Source organism: Molossus molossus, unplaced genomic scaffold (assembly GCF_014108415.1).
Source record: "Molossus molossus isolate mMolMol1 unplaced genomic scaffold, mMolMol1.p scaffold_m16_p_9, whole genome shotgun sequence".
Taxonomy (NCBI): Eukaryota; Metazoa; Chordata; class Mammalia; order Chiroptera; family Molossidae; genus Molossus; species Molossus molossus.
The window spans coordinates 18,158,400-18,179,425 of NW_023425403.1; the positions used below are offsets into that span (position 1 = coordinate 18,158,400).

A 21,026-nucleotide genomic window follows, 5' to 3' on the forward strand; every position below is an offset into this window, starting at 1 on the left:
AAAGATGTATCCATTATAAAACCAGAAACATTCCTAAACTAGACAGAGGTACCTGAACCAGTGTTGAGGGGGCTAGGTGTTACAGGCAATTTTGATAAAAATAATTTATTTAGCTCACTTAAAAGACAGTAATACCTTTCAAACTACTTTTTGGCACAAAACGGAAAGAGTCAGGTGTATGGTGTTAGGTGTTTGAGGCAGGACAGCGGAATGGCTAGAGGTGGTTTATACTGACCAGTACCTGCTATGTGTTTATTTTCACTGGTCTTCGATAAGGCAACTTGATTGTATATTTGATTCCTGATTTTCTTTTTGCTCTTAGTCATAATTAACTAAAATATGGATGAACAGTTTCTTTAGAATTCCTCACTATTTCCTTCATTTCTAATTTACGGGTTTTTGTAGCATGACAATTTGCACAGTGTTTTCTATTTCCTGTGCTACAGCACCCTAGAATTTAGGGCAAAAACCAAAGATTGGAGACAGGTGGGCGGGGACCTTAGTGGAGGTAGCTTTGTTAACGTGTTAAAAGGAATAACTGATGTACTTGCCAGCCTTTAATGATGGAGGAGGAGATGATAGGGTTATTTTAGATTATTTTCCTTCTTGAAATTGTCTTCTTGATCTATGCAGTTACCATCTTAAAGGGCTTAGTATTTTAAGAGGTATTTCAAATCACTTTTCTTAGCAGTGCATGGTTTGAAATGCACAAGTATTTGATACAGAATACCAAAAGTGTGTGTGTGACGTGTGTAAACCAACGGTGGATGTTTTTTTTTTAATTCTGCCCCAGATTAACATGAAATAGAAAGATGTGATGATGCAGTATTCATTTCCTTAATAGTTTGTTTTCATTTCAGTTGGACTTCTTTGTGCTGGGGAGTAAGTGCCAATTTTGATTCGTTGGGAGATATTTTCTGTTCCTGGAAGTAATTGGATCAGCTCAAGTCTGGAGTCTGATAAAACCATGTCATACATGCAGGGCTCGAATTAATACCGAGCTGTTTACCTTTGCGAGGGAGGAGCACGTATTTTTTTGATGTGCACTACTTGCCTTTTTTTGGTTTTTGTGTGAAAAACAGTATTTGGCAAACGCTTGAAGTAAATGATCCTCAGAGGGAATATGAAACAATTTAATTTTGCGTCGCTGAGTGGTACCTCCCGGGCCTAATCCCAGGTACAGGCTTGTGGGGCGGGCCTCCCACGGTTCTTTCAAGGCAAAACTATTTATTAAGTTGTCATCACATCATGGGGAAGATTGGGTCCTTTTCCCCCTTTATATTATTTCTAGGAATGTCCATTACTAGAAAGCAACATATCTGCTTCCAAACCTCAAGCAGGAGGAAAAAAAGGCTTAAAAAGAAAACTCCCCCAAATTTTCAATTCTTACTTGGACTGAAAAAACGGTCCATGACTTAAAAGTGAGGGTGGTCTTTCCTGGCACTAGGACAGTGTCCAGAGTGTCCTGACCTGGGACTGAGAGCCAGGTAGCTCTGGAACCTTAAGCAAATTACCTCAAGTCCCAGCCAGCTTCCTCCTTTGTAAACAGGAAAGATGCAAAGCCAGGATGCTGCTGTCCCTGAAACACAAACCTAAAAGATCCATAAGCAAAGTAAGCCTTTTCTATGGGTGGAAGTGTGTTCTTCCTTTAAAGGTTCGTTTTAGTTTAAGGGCTATAAACACATAAGCAAAAACATTTAGGGCTTTGAGTTTTCAAAGTATGAACATAGGCTTCATGAGACAAATCAAGAAATTATTCCATTAAAAACAAATGAGATATTTTAGCAATAAACCAGTAAATTTACAAAGTCAAGACTTAAAGCAGTTAGCCGTGTTTTGATTTTTTGAGGGAAGAAGATGTCTTTGTGAAATTGATAATAAATCTAGAAAATTGACGGTAAAAATGAAACCTATTCATGCATAAGGTTGTCCGTGAGAAGGGGAACTGAGCATAAAGGAAATCTCAGAGACTGAGACCTAGCGAAAGTGCAAAGCTTTTGGCAACCCTCCTTCCTTCCTTCCAATCTATCTCTTCCTTCCCCTTCCTTCCTTCCTTCCTTCCTTCCTTCCTTCCTTCCTTCCTTCCTTCCTTCCTTCCTTCCTTCCTTCCTTCCTATCTATCTTTTCCTTCCTCCCTCCCTTCCTTTCTTCCTTCCAAACTATCTTTTCCTTCCTTCCTTCCAATCTTTTTCTTCCTTCCTTCCAATCTGTCTTTTCCTTTCCTTCCTCTCTCCCTCCCTTCCTTCCTTCCTTCCTTTCCTTCCTCCCTCCCTCCCTCCCTCCCTCCCTCCCTCCCTCCCTTCCAATCTGTCTTTTTCTTCCTTCCTTCCAATCTCTTCCTTCCTTCCTTCCTTCCTTCCTTCCTTCCTTCCTTCCTTCCTTCCTTCCAATCTGTCTTTTCCTTCCTCCCTTCTTTCCTTCCTTTCTTCCTCCCTCCCTTCCTTCCTTGCTTCTTTCCTTTCTTCTGATCTCTTCTTCCTTCCTTCTAATCCATCTTTTCTTCCTTTCTTTCTACAAAAAAGTTATACATGAAAATAATGTATTTCAAATTGGTTGCTTTGGTAGGTAACAAATAACATTTTCAAAATAAAATAGAAAAATGTAAGGCTGCATACTTATTGTGTTAGTTGGTGAAACTTGTTTCAGTTTTACATATGCTTATACGTACACGTGTTTTTCTTTTTTCTTTATTTTTTTAATTTTTTTTTTTTTAATCCTCACCCGAGGACATTCTTCCATTCTTTGTTCAGATAGAGTGGGAGGGAGAGAGAGAGAGAAACATCAAGTGTCTGCCACCCACACAGCCCAACCAGGGCCGGGGACAAACTGCAATTGAGATACGTCCCCTTAGCGGGAACTGAACCCAGGTCTCTCGGGACCACAGGCTGACGTGCTAACCGCTGAGCCAAACCAGCCAGAGCCATACACGTGTTTTTCTACATAAATGTGTGCATGTATTTATAAACATTACCTGCATACACATATGTACCAGGTTACAATGTAAAATGTATTTCTTATTGTGGATCCTGGTCAGAAAAATTAAGACCACTTTACTAGAACAAAAATCACATTGTGGCATATTTATTTATGCCATATTTACTTACTGAGCAATTACTATGTGCCCCACACTGTTGTAGGTACCTGGGATAGATAGATAGATAGATAGATAGATAGATAGATAGATAGATGGATAGATAGATATCAGAGAATAAAATAGACAAAGGAACTTGCCCTTTTGCAGCTTACAGAGGAAAAGACAGAAAGTAGCGTAATAGCCCTGGCCGGTTTGGCTCAGCGGTTGGAGCATCGGCCTGCGGTCCAGAGAGACCCGGGTTCAGTTCCCGCTAAGGGCACGTACCTCGGTTGCACTTTGTCCCCGGCCCTGGTTGGTCGTGCGGGTGGCAGCCACTCGATGTGTCCCTTCACATCGATGTTTCTCTCTCTCTCTCTTCCTCTCTCTCCCTCCCGCTCTATCTGAACAAAAAATGGAAAAATGTCCTCGGGTGAGGATAAAAAAAAAAAAAAAAAAAGTAACGTAACATAGTAAGTGTTTTGGAAGAAAAAATAAGGCAGGAAAGGGGGACTGGGGTGGGTAAGGCTGGGTCACTTGGCCCGAGGGAGAATGGGGTAATAGAGGGAGTGTAGCGAGGGGGCAAGGCATAGGGGCCATTGTTAGGACTTTGGCTTTTACTTACCAAGTGGGGACTCATTAGTGCTGCCTGTGTAGGTCAGTGGGACCTTGAAGAACCCTTAGGAAACCAATTCATCCTAAGTAGGGGATCATCAGACACCAGGGACTCAACTGTGAATTATCTTTCCATCTGGCTTCCTGCCTCCGGGCAGGGACCTGTGCCTTGTGACTGGGGAAATGAAGGAAGAAATGCACGACTGTACTAGAATAGACCTAACAGTGGATTGGGAGCCAGCTGCTCTTAGGCCGGATGGCCTGAGAGACTGAATTAGTATCGACAGGTCTTTCAGAAGCTTCCTAACTGGCTTCTTTCAGAATCTGTACAGCAGAGGTTTAGCGTGTTTTTCAGACACGCGAGGTAGGAATGCTGTAATTTGCCAGTGAAAGTCTTTGCTGTGATTAGGTTACATTAGGATTGACTAAATATCGATACACAAATACTGCGATCTGTCTTGGCCCAACTAGAATTCTTTTTACACAGGTAACTCCTGACTGTCCATCTTTGGCATTTGTGTGTGTTTAACAGTTATTTTTATTAATTGCAAAGAGAAAAGGATTCAAGTCATAGTTCTTAGTCTGAATTAGTGCTCCGATGCCTTAGGCTTTTGTTTAAGAAAGAAATGCAGGCAGCATTTGCCTTGGTCCTGGTTTTGATCGCTTGTTGTTAAAGTGGGCAGGGAGCCCACTGTGAAGACAACAGAAGATGGAAGTAATCCCTTCCTGCTTCCACCCGATCACTGTTGCTCAGCCTGCTAAGAACAGTTTGACCGAGTGGGGACGGGTTGGGGAATCTCTGTCTCACTGTTGAGGGGAAGGGGAAGGTAGGGTCATTCCATCATGCCAGGAAATGTGCAAATATGGCCAAATGGTTCCCTGTCATACACAAAAGGGTCTCCTGGACTTCATTCATCTAACACAACTGACCGCTAGGGCTGTGTCCAGTGAAAATTTCCTGTTTCCTCCTTACCACGTTTGTCTGCTGTTTGCTTAGAGAGAACCCAGGTTTAAAAGTGCATTGTATTCCCATTGTGATTTTAGTTTCTGACGGCATTTTTGCCTGGTGGGGAATGTTTTCTAAAAAATTATCCTTCTACATTTCACACCACCACTCACGTACCCTGAAGGAAAAGGCATACCCTGACTTCCAGATGGAGGTCTCCGGAGACCAGGCATGGGGCAGTTCATGTGACTGAAGTAAGGAAACATATGCGTGGTTTCCGTTAATATTTTGAATGAAGTTTATTGTTACTTTTTTTTTTTAATCCTCACCTGAAGACACTTTTGCATTTATCTTCAGATAGAGCGGAAGGGAGAGAGAGAGAAACATTGATGTGAGAGAGACACATTGATTGGTTGCCAGCCACACGACCCCAACCAGAGCCAGGGACAAACTGCAACCGAGATACGCGCCCTTAGTGGGAACTGAACCTGGGACTCTCTAGTCCGTGGGCCCATACTCTAATCGGCCGGGGCATTGTTACATATTTTTAAAGGATAGGATCCATCCTGTTCATTTTTGTTCTATTCCACTATGGCATTGGAATGTAAAGAAAGCTCATTTTTAAAGAGAAGTGGTTATTTCTATGCTTATCTCCTCATCTGTAGATCTTGGGGGTGGTGCTGGTAACCTGCATTTTAGAATCCACATGAGAGTATGTATTAATATGTGTTAAGTCCTTAGACAGGGCCTTGCACGGAATAAGCACTCAATAAAAGTTAGCTTTTGATAAACTTGTGGGGAGGCATCAGGGAAGACTGCCTAGAGGAGGCGGCATTTGGGCTAGGCCTTGAAGGGTGAGTGGTATTTGACATTGAGAGGATGAGAAAGCATTTCAGGCCAGAGTAGTCACAGATGTGTGGGAAGATGAGCATCAGGTTTACTTTGGCTGAGATAGTTACAGGAAGCTGACAAATTAGGTTGGACGCCACATGAAGAGCCTTGAAAGCCACGTGTAGAAGGGCTTAGACTTCTTTTTTTTAAACATGTTTTTATTTATTTTTTAGAGAGAAAGGGAGAAATAGAAACATCGATGTGAGAGAACAACATTGATCGGCTGCCTCTCACCCCCTACTGGGAATTGAACCCAGAGCTCTTAGTCCATGGAACGACGCTCAGTCCACTGAGCCAACCAGCTGGACGGGACTTGATTTTCTAAGCAGTGGAGTTCCAGGAAGTATGTGAGGGAGAGACAAGATCAAACCTGTCATAGGAAATTTGATGAGCCAGGATTGGATGGGTTCTCACAGAGGAGAGAGTTGGAGACCTGGAGCTTTAGTTAGGAGACAAGAGTAAAAGTAATGGCCTGGATCAAGGGGGTGAAAGGGTATGCCCGGCCAACTTGGATGTAGACATTAGTTCATTTCTTTTTAAACAAAATGAAAAGTTATTATCTTTTTATTGTTATTTTTTTGTATTGATTTTTAGAGAGAGGAAGAGAGAGATGGAAACACTGACTAGAGAGAACATCAATTGGCTGCCTCCTGCATGCCCCGCATGGGGATCAGGCCCACAACCTGGGCATGTGTCTCAACAGGGAATCAAACTGGTGACCTCTTGGTGCATGGGTCGATGCTCAACCACTGAGCCACACCAGCCAGGCGAAAAATTACTTTTTAAAACTCGGTCCTTACTGGATTATTGCCATTTTTTCTTGGTAGTAATTGGAAAGGAGTGGGTGTGAAGTCAACAACTAGTCCATTTATTTAAAAAATCAGTGACAGTTTTTTACCATTTTCTGATTCTGATTTCTACAGAAACATCAGGTTAAGTTCTCGTTTGTTATGTAGCCTAAAATATCATGAATGGACATTTTTCACTGTAAAATAGATACAGGCTTATCTATTTCCCATGGTCTCATATCTAAAAAAAAGACAGGTTGTCGTCTGCTTGGGGTAAGGAAAAGGAAGGCTAAAATGATTGGATCTGCAGTTTTTGGAAGTGCTGCCGTTGGCCGTTGCGAGCCAAGCCTCTAATTCCGTTTTCTGCTGTTCACATCATTTTTTCTTAACCAAGTGGCCCTAAGAAGGGTGACCATTTGGGCACAGTCTTTCAGATCAGTTTTTGGTCACTTGGGAGCATTTCGTTTTCTTAGTGACGGAAAATGAGTAAGAGTGACGAGACAGCAAGCAATAGGCGTTTACAAGTTCCCGAAAGCACACATGTCCTTCGGTGAGGAAAGATGTGACAGCACTTTGTCATTTGTAATGCATCACATAAGCAAATGTCAAGGTTTTTGAGAAGAAGAATACCTCATATCTTTCGTGCCTCTTGGCACAAAGCCATTTTAATAAGAGCCTGGGAACGTGCCGTAGACGAGTGGCGATGTTGGCTTGTGAACTGCATCTAATGAAGGCTGTGGTGTGTGTGCTGTGACCTGGTGTCATGTCTGAACATAGTCAAAAAACGTGGACATTGCAGAAAGACAAGTATCACATTGTCTCACTTACATGTGCAATGTAATGAACCAAATAGATAGGAATCTCGGAAAGAGGGAAAGGGGGAGGGATGCGGGAAGAGGGGAAAGAAAAACCACGGACATTGAGAATCTCTAGTTACTCACCACTTAGGTAAAGCAGGAACATTTACTTTTAACAATTTATTGTTCAATATCTAACAATTTGTTCAATAGAAATAACCTCTAGGGAGGGGGAGGGGGAATCAGTGGGGGGGGGGGCAGAAACATCTGTAACAAAAATTAATTTTAAAAAAAAGGAAGAACCTCTAAATAGTCAGAAAAAGTGAGTTATTTAAAATATATATATACTTTTTATCCTCACCCGAGGACATTTTTTTGTTTTTTCTTCAGATAGAGTGGGAGGGAGAAAGAGAGAGAAACATCGACATGAAAGGGACACATCGAGTGGCTGCCACCCGCACGACCCAACCAGGGCCGGGGACAAACTGCAACCGAGGTACGTGCCCTTAGCGGGAACCGAACCCGGGACTCTCTGGACCATAGGCCAACGCTCTAACTGCTGAGAAAACCAGCCAGGGCTAAAATATTTTTAAAAATAAACACTTATCCCTTTTTTTCCTTTCCATACCTATCTTTGAGCAGGGGCCATGGAGACAGAGAATAAGTAGTTCCTTCTTTAAATAAAATGTTGAGCTGTTGCCCGGCTGGTGTGGCTCAGTGGTTGAGCATAGACCCATGCACCAAGGACCCATGCACCAAGAGGTCGCCAGTTGGATTCCCGGTCAGAGCACATGCCCAAGTTGTAGGCCTGATCCCCAGTGGGGGGCATGCAGGAGGCGGCCAATTGATGTTCTCTCTCATTGATGTTTCTCTCTCTCCCTCGCCCTTCCTCTCTCTCTAAAATCCAATAAGGAAAAAAAACGTTGAACTATTAATATATATTTTCTAGCAATATAGTTTTTGTTTATGATTTTTGAAGCTTTCTTAATTTCTTTGTGAAACAAAGGTATAGATATAAATACATGAAAAACTTAAGTTCAACCACCTCCTGGGTATTTCTTGACCCCACCACAAGCCCACCCCACAGCAGGAGCCCTTTCCCTCAGACAGTCTCAGGACTGTCCTCGCCCCACCCTTGGGCTATTTTCAGATGCTGTCTTCACCTTCACAGGGAGGTCTTTGTCCACCACCTTATTACCAGAGGGAAAAGGGGTAGGGGCAGGTAGAAGAGGATAAAGGGGGATGGATGGTGACGGAAAGAGACTTGACTTTGGGATGTGAATACACAATACAATATGCAGGTGATGTATTATAGAATTGTACACCTGAAACATGTAATTTTATTAACCAGTGTCACCCCCCCAAGAAATTCAATAAAAATTAATGAAAAAGAAAAGAAAAATATTAAGTTCAGATCATTTTTATTGGACGATTCTATTTATTCTTTTATTCGGTGCAAACATTAAGTTTCTTACATGTTTATGTCACTGTATCCTTCATCCCAAATTCGGCTCTGAATCTGGCGTTGGATGCTGCTTGTTTTATCATACCCTGAACAGATTCATGGGAGTAAACTTTGCCGTGTCATTTTTCCCACTCAAATGCCATCGTTGTGTGTCGTTTGGGTATTAACGCATCGGAAGACAGCAGGTGGTTTTTCTCTTTGGCCTGCTCAATAAGGACATTCCTACCTGCTTCCATGAATTCGAGTGCTTAGAATGACCTTTATTTAAAGGCCAAGGAACTCTTAAAATAAGCCAAAAAAAATGCTTTCAAACCATAAAGTTACTAAACAGACATAAGGTATGTACTCCCCCAAGATGGGCTCCCATCTGGCTCAGAGGAGATACTAAATGAAGTTTTGAATCTGGAATAAATTAAATAATTTTGAGACATTTATAAATGAGAGAATAGCCTTAGATACCTAAGTAGTCTCATGGCCTAAGGAAGTTGGGAAGAATTGAAAGAATATTCTTGCCCTGACCAGTGAGGCTCAGTTGGTTGAGCGTTGTCCTGGGTACCAGGAGGCTGCTGCTTGATTCCCTGGTCGAGTGCACAGGCCCAGGTTTCGGGCTCCATCCCCAGGGTAGGGGGCGTGCAGGAGGCAGCCTATCAATGTTGTGCCTTCACATTGATGTTTCTCTCTGTGTCTCTCACTCTAAAAAGAAACTATTTTTAAAAATACTTTTTTACCAGTTTGGCTCAGCGGTTAGAGCGTCAGCCCTCAGACAAATGAGTCACAGGTTCAATTCTGGTCAAGGGCAGGTACCTTGGTTGCAGTTCTGGCCCTGGTCGGGTCATGTGGGAGGCAACAGTCGATGTGTCTCTCTCACATAAATGTTTCTCTCTCTCTCTCCCTCCCTCCCACTCTATCTGATGATAAGTAGAAAAGTATCCTTGGGTGAGGATTAAAAAAATAAAATAAAAATACTTAAAAAAAAAAAAAAAAAGAAAGCCTTGACCCATTTTTGCTCAGCGGTTAGAGCCTAGGCCCACAGACCGGAGAGTCCCGGTTCGGTTCCCGCTAAGGGCACGTACCTCAGTTGCAGTTTGTCCCTGGCTCTGGTTGGGGTTTGTATGGGTGGCAATCACTCGATGTGTCTCTCTTATGTGGATGTTTCTCTCTCTCTCCCTTCCGCTCTGACGATAAATGCAAAAATGTCCTCAGAGGATTTAAAAAAGAAAGAAAGAATATTCTTTGTACAGACAGAGAAACTCAGGAGTGTGCCCCACCTCCCTGGAGGGTCAGTTTTAACAGAATTGTGACTGTGCTTGTTCATTTGAACATAATATGTCAGTTGCTCTTGGCCTTTCTGTTTATCAACACAATCTACAAGATGTTAATCACAGGGAAACAGAAGCTTTATTAGGCATTTCAGCCTCCCAGGGTTGTGGGATTTATTGACTTAATGCCTCTCTCCCCCTACCCCCCACAAGTCATCTGACAGCCTGGGCCTCCCTCCCCAGGCTGCATCTGAAGGCGCCTGGCCCCGGGCTGGGGCTTAGTGTGCCTCCCATCGGGTGGCTGAGGTTCTTTCCCTTGGATCCTGCTCATTCTCTTCCAGGGTGTCAGATGTACTTGGTGGACTTCTGTTGATGTGAAAAGTAAATCAAGTTAGGCCATCCAGGCTGCAAATTCATTATTTAATCCCTCTTAACTTCCTCATTATGCCCTAATAACCAGAAAATAGAAGCAGCTCAGAGTAACAGTGCTGGGGCCCCACCCCCCACTTTTTTTTTTTTTTTAAGGAAAAATGGATAATTATATGTTTGTTTGTTTTTTTAAAGTCTGGAAAGATGCACAAAATTTAAACCATATGAATTTAGGCGATTTTTTTTTTTTGCTTACTTGTTACCAGCAGACATCCATGTTTTGCTTATAGAATAAAATCGGTTTATTAAGGAAGAAGAAGCATGCTGAGGTCCACGTCGCTAACCTTTCTGTCTTTCTTCTCTTCTTGCAGAAATTGAAGCCAAAGAAGCTTGTGATTGGCTGCGGGCAACAGGCTTCCCCCAGTACGCGCAGCTTTATGAAGGTGAGCCAGAACACCATTTTTTTAAAATAATGTAGCCAGCACCTGAGACCCCCACCACTCAAAACAGAAGTTAGGCTCTTGATAATAACATAGCCACGTGCTCTCCCATTTGGTCCCTCTGCCACTCTCCAACCCAAAGTCACCATCATCCTGAAACGTTCATCATTTTTTAAAAAATATTTAAGAAAGCATATTAGAATGATAAGCAGACTTTATTTTTTAATCCTCACCTGAGGACATTTTTCCACTGATTTTTTTTTTTTTTAATCCGTACTTGAGGACATTTTTGTATTTATCTTCAGACAGAGCAGAGGGAGGAAGAGAGAGCGAGAGACATCGATGTGAGAGAGACACACTGACTGGTTGCCTCCCACACAACCCCAACTGGGGCCAGGGATGGAACCGAAATCTAGGTATGTGCCCTTGACTGGGAATCAAACTCACAACTCTCTGGTCCGCAGGCCGACACTTTAACCGCTGAGCCAAACCAGCCACGGTGGCATTCAGCTTTTTTTTTTTTTTTATCCTCACCCGAGGATATTTTTCCATTTTTTTGTTCAGATAGAGTGGGAGGGAGAGAGAGAAATATCGACGTGAAGGGACACATCGAGTGGCTGCCACCCACACGACCAACCAGGGCCGGGGACAAACTGCAACCGAAGTACATGCCCTTAGCGGGAACCGAACCCGGGTCTCTCTGGACCGCAGGCCGACGCGGAGCCAGACTGGCCAGGGCGGCATTCAGCTTTTTAACTAAGAAAAATGAACCTTTGGTCCTAGCCGGTTTGGCTCAGCGGTTAGAGTGTTGTCCCTCGGACCAGAGAGACCCGGGTTCAGTTCCCGCTCAGGGCCCGTACATCGGTTGCAGTTTGTCCCCGGTCCCAGTTGGGGTCATGCGGGTGGCAACCACTTGATATGTCTCTCTCACGTGGATGTTTCTCTCTTCTTCTCTCCCTCCTTCTCTATCTGAAGATAAATGCAAAAATGTCCTCGAGTGAGGATAAAAAAAGAAAAATGGACCTTTGTAAAAGTAATTAGGATCTAGCATGGAGTTTTACTACTTTGTTTTCTCATCGGTGCCCCGGGGATCACTCGGGTGCTGAGGGCAAGGATGAGAAGCACCTCGAGTCTCCATCATGCTCCGAGCCTCTGGCTGCCTTGTGTGGGAAGAGTGTGCTCTGCACAGTGAGATGACGAGCTGTTCGTTTAAGTGAGAGTTTTATTATATGCTATACTAAATTATTTAAGAAAAATGACAGTTGTCAACTAGTGAACTCCATTTTACCAGTAATTTTCAAGCAAAGGTTGGGTGAATAGTGAGGTGATCCTAAATTGAGAGTAAATTAAATGACTTCCAGGGCTTCTTCCAACTGAGCATTCTTTGTTTCCTTAATACTACTGAGGGGACCACACTAGGTGTCTCTCATTTGTCATCTGTCATTCATCCAGCCATCCATGCAGCCGATGGAGCAGCTGCTATTAAGTCTGCACCAGCAAAGATGCCCAGCACGTGGTGGGTGCTGCCTATTTTATAAAAACAAGACATTTCAAACCTCAAAGAATAACTTTATGGGGTTTTCAGAGTCTCACAAAGGAAACATCATTTTGGTTGACATTTAAAAATAAATCTTTTTTATCAATTAAGAAAGAAGGAAATGCTATGTTAGCTACCTTATGACAACATCTCTAAAAGATGCAGGTGAAATGTTATCAACCAAATTTTTTTTCACCAAAGATGTTTAACTCTTCTCACAATAAATAGTGATTTTAAACCATATTTTAGTTCTTCTCTCCTTCTGAGATAATATAACAAGCAGACTGATTTCTGTAACAATGCCAGTAGGCTCTCAGTTGGAGCTAGGGGTCACTACCAGCCTTCTTTAATACATGGGCAAAATCCCATGAGCCCAGACTAAGAATGGATATAGTGTGTTAGCTTGGAAGTGCTAGACATGATCAGCAGGTTGCTTTGAAGAGGGACACGGAGTCGGGGGGTGGTGCTCCCCAGCAGCAAATTGGGTAGAGACCATAGAGATTATTTCTTTTCCCTTAGCTCACTCAGCTAAATTCATTACCTAATTTACAATACCTGGTCTTCCTTATTGTAGCCCAGATTGACTGTTTGATTTTTCCATGAAGATGGATTCAGAATTTTTTTATTGTTAGACTATGTAAAATCTTTGACTGCTCCTCCATTTCAGAATATCTCCAATTATTTTTTTCTCTTTCTTTTTTAAAGATACTTGGTTAGCCTGCATGTTTATTCTGGTGGAGTTGCTTATCTTTCCTTTGGAGAGAATGTTTGACCTGTTAACATGGAGAGTATCTCTGTCCTCCCTTAGGACTTGGGGAGGGGGTGCAGCTTTCTCTCAGATTTCCAGTTCACAGCTCTACTGGAGATGGGGGGAGATAATTGCATTTTCATGGCAGTCACAGGGCTGTCCTTTGTCCCTTTTGTTCTCCTATTTAGAAATTAAATTTCCTCCAATTATGTCCATCTTGGGTGTTGATTTGCTGCCAAGGTGCATTTTCTTGTGATGTGTATGTTTGCTAAGCCCCAGTTCCAGTCTCTGCCTCAATGCCTTCCCAAACCCTAAAATACAGACCGCATATGCACAGGTTACATGCGGGGGTCCGTTCGTCTTTACAGGTCTTTTTGAAGCGTAAGCCTCCTTTTGAGTTGCCTTGTTCTGAGCTATCACTGCTCCCATTGTTCCTGCCGCTGTGTGCAGGGTGCGAGCACACTCCACACACCAGCCCACACATTCCCTGTCTTCCTGTTCGGCTCTATTTTGGACTTTGGCAATTTTTACTTCCTGCCTTGAAACCCAAGCTGGAAGTTTAAATCATAACCTGAAGAACTCTGAGAATACCTTCTATGCATCAATAGACTATCATCTTTTAAAAGTCATTCCTTTTAAGAAAGATTTTAGGCAAATAAGAGAAAATTATTGACTTAATTATTTCACTCCTCTCTTGCTTTTAGCCACTTGGCCCTAAATTTTTTTTAACAAATTTTTAAAGTTAATTTGGATCAGGAGAGTCATCTAAAATACAGCCCTGGGTGAACTAAGTTAGGAATTGCTAAAATAACGTAGTTGCTGTCTCATATACACTTAACAGCATGTGAGCTTTTTAATTTATAATTATAGGTCTGATGTTATAATCTGGAAGTATTCAGAATACACTCTTTAATGTCAGCTCTGCTGTTTGATACTTAGCGTCTCTGGTGTGTTCAGAGTGCGGTGCGGTGGCAAACCTTCAGGCAGCCCTCCAGCCTCCCTTGCTTGTGTTGACAGCTCACAGTCACTGTAAGCCTCTCTTACTCCACTATATGGGTGCCATTAATCATTTGCCTAAGAGACTTGGTCTGTAATTTAATGACAAGATATAATCCTACAATACTAAATTTCATGTATTTCTTCATAAATCTCTGGGCTGTAGCGACTTCATTGGTTTTCCTATGCCTTCATTCAGGAAACAGTATGAGTAATCTAACTCCAGCCTTCAGAAAAAAAGAATTGACTATAACACTCATTATGTTAGTTTTCAACACTGTAAAAAAAAAAACCTTAAGTGTTCTCTCTAGAAAATAACTAAATTACCCATGAAGCATTCTGTAATTTATAGGAAGCCCCATTATTTCCCCTAAGAGCTGACCCCTGAAGAAGAAGAATGTGCTTCCGTCTCCTGGCAGTTCCAGAGTCGTTGTGAATTTCTAGTGGTGCTGCTGGTCTCCTACTCTTCCTGGGTTTTTCGTTTTCTTTTTTGGAGGGGAGGGGTGGACTTTTCAACAGAAATAGAAAATGATTTCTTTCATTGAGTTGACTGGTTTTCCCTTTCTGCTTTTTATTTCTGATAGAGCTCAGTATTCTAAGAGTATTGAGCTCTCCCACAGATGAAGGGATTTGGGGTTCTGTTGTCTACAGCAGCTTTATAACTGGTCTTCTGTTTTAGTAGGAGTTATGTAAACCCCTGAAAAGCCAAATGGAAGTGCTAATATGTGTTTAAAAATAGCACATCCTGAATTCTCTTCAGCTTTTGATGTCATGCAAACGGTTAGATTTGTTTTACCACCATTTGCCATTGTTCTCTATCTTTCCTTGGCCCAGTTCTCCATGACCTCTTTCCTGGTCAACTGAGCAGACACACATGGGGCAGGGGGAACCCAGCCACATGAAAGGGGAAGCATCTTTCTGCTATTCATTCTGGCTTAAATTTATAATGTATGACATAGCTCTGTCGGCTGCTGAATTGTTTGAAGGTGGGAGAGGGTTTTGAACCACTTATCTCTGACCAGAAGGGATACCTGAGTCTCCCAAACACTTTAGATCTTAGGACACTGAGACAAACTTTTCTTAAGCTGTTCATTCTCTCATAGCACGTGACAGGGATTGAGGTGTTTGTTCTGCACACAGTAGGTACTCAAAAGTACTTTGGAAACACCCCACCCCACCCCCGCTAAACTGGGCTAATTTGGTAAGAACCTAGGCTGTTCCAGAATGTGTTTTATTTTTTTATGTATTTGTCTTTTCAGATCTCCTGTTCCCTATTGATATTTCCTTGGTCAAGAGAGAGCATGACTTTTTGGACAGAGATGCCATTGAGGCTCTGTGCAGGTAAATGGAAATGCTTTGAGCATTTTATTTTTCTTTTCTTTTTTCAGAACAATGTGCATATCACCAAGGTGATTTTTGTTTGCTTTTGTTCTAACTAATTATGTCAGGTCTTTGATTAGCAAATGGGTATAGTAATTTACTTCATTATAAATCATAGGCCTTTTCATTAAATTAAGTAAAATTCTGTTATTTAGTATTGCCATTAAAATAGCGCTACCCTAGCCCTGGCCGGTTTGGCGCAGCGGTTGGAGCTTCAGCCTGCGGTACAGAGAGACCCGGGTTCGGTTCCTGCTAAGGGCACGTACCTCGGTTGCAGTTTGTCCCCGGCCCTGGTTGGTCGTGTGGGTGGCAGCCACTCGCACGTACCTCGGTTGCAGTTTGTCCCCAGCCCTGGTTGGTCGTGTGGGTGGCAGCCACTCGATGTGTCCCTTCACGTCGATGTTTCTCTTTCTCTTTCTTCCTCTCTCTCCCTCCCGCTCTATCTGAACAAAAAATGGAAAAATGTCCTCGGGTGAGGATTTAAAAAAAAAAAAAATAGCGCTACCCTAGGAGGTACTCAAATAATTCCATTCCAAATTCAATACTGTATGATTGGTCAATTCATTTATTTATTTAATTTTTTTAATCCTCACCTAAGGACATTTTTTCCATTTATCCTCAGATGGGGGGTGCATAGAGGCCAACTAGGTATGTGCCCTTGACCGGAATCTAACCTGTGACTCTGGCCCGTGGGCTGACGCTCTAACCACTGAACCAAACTGGCCAGGGCTGATTGCTCGGTTCAGATAGTTCAGAAACTTGGAACAGGATTTTTACAAAGGCAAAGTGATTGACTGCACCGCCCCAACCAGCTACCCTAACAGAGTCAGAGCTGCTATTGCATTAAATGAAAGTAACACATTCAGAGGAACGAATAGGGAGTGGGGTTATGGCACACCAGCGTCGGGAGGACCATTGCTCGAATTCCAGAAAAGCTTCTCAGAACCAGTTCTGCTTTTCCAGGTACAAAATAGTAATAGTAGATTAAATACGGCTGTAAAAGAACTGCACCCAGCCTTGAACACACAGTGGAGAGGCCGTAGACGAGCACTGATTTGAAATGTGAAGAAAACTTGGACATCTGCCCTGGCCAGTTTGGCTCAGCAGTTAGACACTGGCCCTGCAGACCAATGAGTCATAGGTTTGATTCCGGTCAAGGACACCTACCTCTGTTGCAATTTGTCCCTGGCCCTGGTTGGGGTCATGTGGAAGACAGCCACTCGATGTGTCCCTTTCACGTCGATGTTTCTCTCTGTCTCTCTCTTCCCCTCTCTCCCTCCCACTCTATCTGAACAAAAATGGGAAGAAAAAAAATGTCCTTGGGTGAGGATTTAAAAAAAAACAAAAAATTCGTACATCCTCATTCGCTGTGCTGGTGGGTCTTCAGGCTCAGTTTTATCAAAACAAAGTAAAAGAACATGCAGCAGACAACAGTGGACACCGACAATCCTTCTAAACTTTATGACATTTTGTTTGTTTTAAGTAATTTATGCTTCATAATTTTTCTCAAAACCTAGATGCCACAAAAGCTAGATTCTGGAAAAGAAATTACGCATAGACGAAATTCACATGCTGATTTGATTGTAAAATTGAAATAAATTTCCTTTTAATTTTGGTATTTATCTTACATTGCGAAAACATTAGGGTACAATGACGTCCAGTACTTATTTTGTTGGCAAAGAAAGCAGTGGCATCTCTCTGAAGGTAGTTTCTCGCCTGTCTTGTGTAACGCAGTGTTTTTGAAGCAGCTCACGTAAGCAGTGGTTTCAGGGAAGATAGGCAGGATGTTTAGAATGGTAGAGAAACTAGACTAGTTCTCATGGTTGAAGAAAGAAAAAAATCCCCCATTGACCACAGAGACACTGTCACTTTTCAAACCCAGTGGAATGACCGCTCAGAAATGCCCAGGGTCTGTGCCCACTTTCTGCAAGAAGCCCAGTTCCAGGCCGCGCTGGGTGCGTCATGTCAGAGCTATGTGCTCTGGAATGAAGAGCTCGTGCAGGTGAGGAGGGCGGGAGGCAGCTTTTGGAATAGAAACGACTGCGGACATTCTTAAAATGTTTTCATGCTTAGCTCTGCAGCAGAATTAATTTATTTTCAATTCATCACTGGTGGTAACACACAGAAGCGAGGCCACTCACACAATGTGTCCTAGGAGATATGTATGCATTGTCGCACCATCCATTTCATACGTGTGAAGCCACGTAGTGCGTGGCCCCTGGACAGCAGTGACAGCTTGGGAATCCCTGGCTTGGAAAAATACCACTGCAGTGTTGCGGCCCGAAGGGTCATGATCAGATTCTCGAATGCTTTTTTTTTTTTTTAGTATCAATTTGAAATTTAGTTTCCCTGCCCTGAGGGGAAAGGCACCGGTGTACGTGGTGATTTCCACGGGCACTTCTCACCTTTTCAGAGGCTACCTCCCTGTACAGGGAGAACCTGCGCTGCCAGACATTTTGTGAAAAGCCTGAAAACAGCCCTTGGTCTGTGTTTGGACTCCAGCGTGTTCTGGCCGGGCTCTGGTTTCCTCTCGGGCCCAGAACACCTCGCAGGTTACACGTGAGAAGGGGATGCCGTGCCGACGGGCAAAGCGCTTTCAACCTGACGCCGGATCTGAGCCTGTGGGGAAAGGCTGGAACTTGGGTTTTCTTTTTTTAAAAAAATCTTCAGAATTCACAGTGACAGTCATCAACTTGCTTGTAATGGAACCCAAGGGCTCTTGTTCACAGGTTCAGACAGATAGAATTTTCATGGAAAATGGCTTGCCTTTGAGAGGCCTAAACCAATATTCCAGAAAAAAAAAAGGTAGGGGCCATCTACAGGGTAGTTCGAGCATCTTCCTCTGAAATGTGCTGCAGGTTCTGAGCTGTCAGCGTAGTTGGAGACACTTGTTTTACGTATTGTTGTAGTCATGTCGTCTGCTCTGGCCTCTTCCATATACTTCCCAGTCCATGGGATTCGGGGGCAGCCAACCATGAATCTGGAGTGTGGTTTGAAATTTTGCCTTGTTGAAATATTTTCAATAGTTGATTTTTTTGTTGTTGTTCTAATCCTCACCTGAGGATATTTTCATTGCTTTTTAGAGTAGGGGGAGAAACATTGATGTGAAAGAGAAACATTGATCAGTTGCCTCCTGTACATGCCCCACCGGGGCCGGGGATTCAACCCACAACCTAGTCAGGGAATTGAACCCATGACCTTTTGGTGTATGGGACAATGCTCCTGCCAATTAAGCCAAACCAGCCTGGGCTTGAGTAGTTGATTTTACTTATTTATTTATTTATTGTTTTGTTTTGTTTTTGTTATTTTTTGCTTTTTTTATCTTCACCTGAGGACATTTCTACATTCATCCTCAAATAGAGCATGAGGGAGAGAGGGAGGAAGAGAGAGAGAGAGAAAGAAACATCAATGTGAGACAGACACATTGAGTGGTTGCCACCCACACGACCCCAACCGTGTCGTGGGACAAACTGCAACCAAGGTACGTGCCCTTAGAGGGAACCGAACGCAGGACTCCCTGGTCCCCAGGCCGACGCTCTAACCGCTGAGCCAAACTGGCCAGGGCTATTTATTTATTTTTTTAAATATGTTTTTATTGAGAAAGGAAGGGAGAGAGCTATAGAAACAGCAATGTGAGAGAGAAACATCTATCAGCTTCCTCCTGCGTGCCCCGCACTGGGGATTGAGCCTGCAACCCAGCCATGTGCCCTGACCAGGAACCAAACCGGGACCTCTCCTTCAGAGTTACAACTGACTCCTCCTGTAAACACATCAGTCCATGGTTCGATGCTCAATCCACTGAGCTACACTGGCCAGGGTTGAGTAGTTGATTTTAAATACAGACGTTAATATCGTTACAGAAACTCAGTTGAAGTTTTGCTTTAATGAAATATTAAATATTTGATATTTTTACTTTAAATAAAACATTTTAAAATTTACTTGAAATAAATTTAAATAAAGTAATTCTTACATGATTTTCCTTTCCTGACACCATCGCCCAACACAAACTCTTACACACACACACCCCCACCCACCCATACACACACAGATGTTACAAGTGCTCACACAGTACTGTTCTAAGATTTATTATAAATATTTGTGCACTAACATTTGCAGATCTTCTAGCTCCTTTGGTCAAGAATCTGGTAGGAGCTGATGTCTTAGCAAAGTCTACTTAGGGCAGAAGACTTGAGAAGGATGGTGATTCTCTCTTAAATATCAAGTTTGGTAGTGACCAAAAGTGATAGGTATGGAACTACTCAGTTTTTCGGATTTGGCGTGCTAACCGACATTCTTACACTCACTAGGAAGGGGCTTATGTATTCGTTTCCTCGGAGAGATTGGCTTGTGTCCCAGTCTTGCTGGCTTTGCTGTCTAACCCAGCCCCAATGATAAGGCCAAGACTACAAGAGTCACATTCAGTGTGAACGCTTGCGCAGTGACCCCCTTGTCTTGAAGCACGTGCAGACAGAGACACAAACTGGAATCTACTGTTGAACACCGCTTGTGAAGTGTTCTTTGTCTCTCTATAGCTTCTGAACAATATTCCGTATTGCTGTTTTCCTTTGGAGTTACAACCGACTCCTCCTGTAAACACTCCAAAGAATTATGTAAATAAGGTGATCATCATATAATGATAGATATTCATGCTGTCAGTCAGTCTGCACTTGGTTGTAAAACACCCTTGAAATGCCTAAGCCTACAGCAGCCCGCCATATAATAGGTTCTAACTTCGTTATTATTTCTGGCCTGTTAACAGGGAAGCGAGTAATTTTTTAAAGTAATTGCACTGATTCCAAAAAGTTATCTTTAAGAGTTGGAACGATTTTCTTTTCTCACTCTTCTCTTGTACCTCTCCCTGTTGTCTGAGTCAGCGGCCCAGAAGTCCGCCTGCGATGCTTTTATCAGGTGCTTGAAGCTCCCTGCAGCAAAGCTCTTGAACCTCTGATGGCCCACCCCGAGCGTCCTCCCCCTTCAGAGCAGGGAACACGTTGCCCAGCAGATAAGACTGACACATTCCTGTGGAGCTGCGCCTGTGAGGGCCCTGGGGGCGGGAACGGCCGGCTTCTGGGCAGATGGTGTAATACCGCGGTTCTGCCACTCATTCAGGAGTCGTACTTAAGATGTTAGCTGCCCGTATATTATCACGATGAGCATTTACTTTAGAAAACGCGGAAGAAGGTACTGTTTTCAAGTGCCAGAGCCACCATGTTTAGTCATGTGGCCTTGGACAAGATACGTGGCCTAAGCCCCCATTTTCTCGTCTATAAAATGAAGTTCCATAATAATATCTATGCCTTAGGGTTGTTGTGAGGACCAAGGTAAAAAAAAACAATACATATGAGGTATGGGCATAGTGCCCGACCCAGAGCGAGCCCCTGACTGGTCTAGCTGGAACTGTTCTCTCTTAGTATGTTTGGTCCCACCAGTGGGCATTCTTTGGAGGTTCTAGGGGGCAAATGAATCCCACACAAACCCCAGAGAATAACTTCTGGGCTTCTAAATTGGCAGGCCATTACTTCGGCACCACCAACAGAAAAAGATAGTGTTGACCTTTATAAAACTGGCCTCCTCAATCTTTTTTGTTTGACTCAAATCTAGAGTTTGTGAAGTCAGCCCCTCTGGCACCCGCATAGGCCTCCATGCCCAGTAAACGTGGTTATAAACACCACTCAGCCATGAAAGCCCAAATGAAGTCAAGTGGGTATTTGGTTACAGGTGTGAT

The 21,026-nt window shown here is 43.1% G+C and overlaps 1 protein-coding gene across 1 annotated transcript in view; it reads left to right on the forward strand.

Moving 5' to 3' along the window:
• Positions 1-21,026, forward strand: part of DLC1 (DLC1 Rho GTPase activating protein) — a 390,131-nt gene that overhangs the window by 351,889 nt on the left and 17,216 nt on the right. The window contains exons 6-7 of the mRNA XM_036250146.1: positions 10,572-10,643; positions 15,181-15,262. Of these exons, the coding sequence (XP_036106039.1) occupies positions 10,572-10,643; positions 15,181-15,262 (154 nt within the window). The remainder of the gene's footprint in view (positions 1-10,571; positions 10,644-15,180; positions 15,263-21,026) is intronic.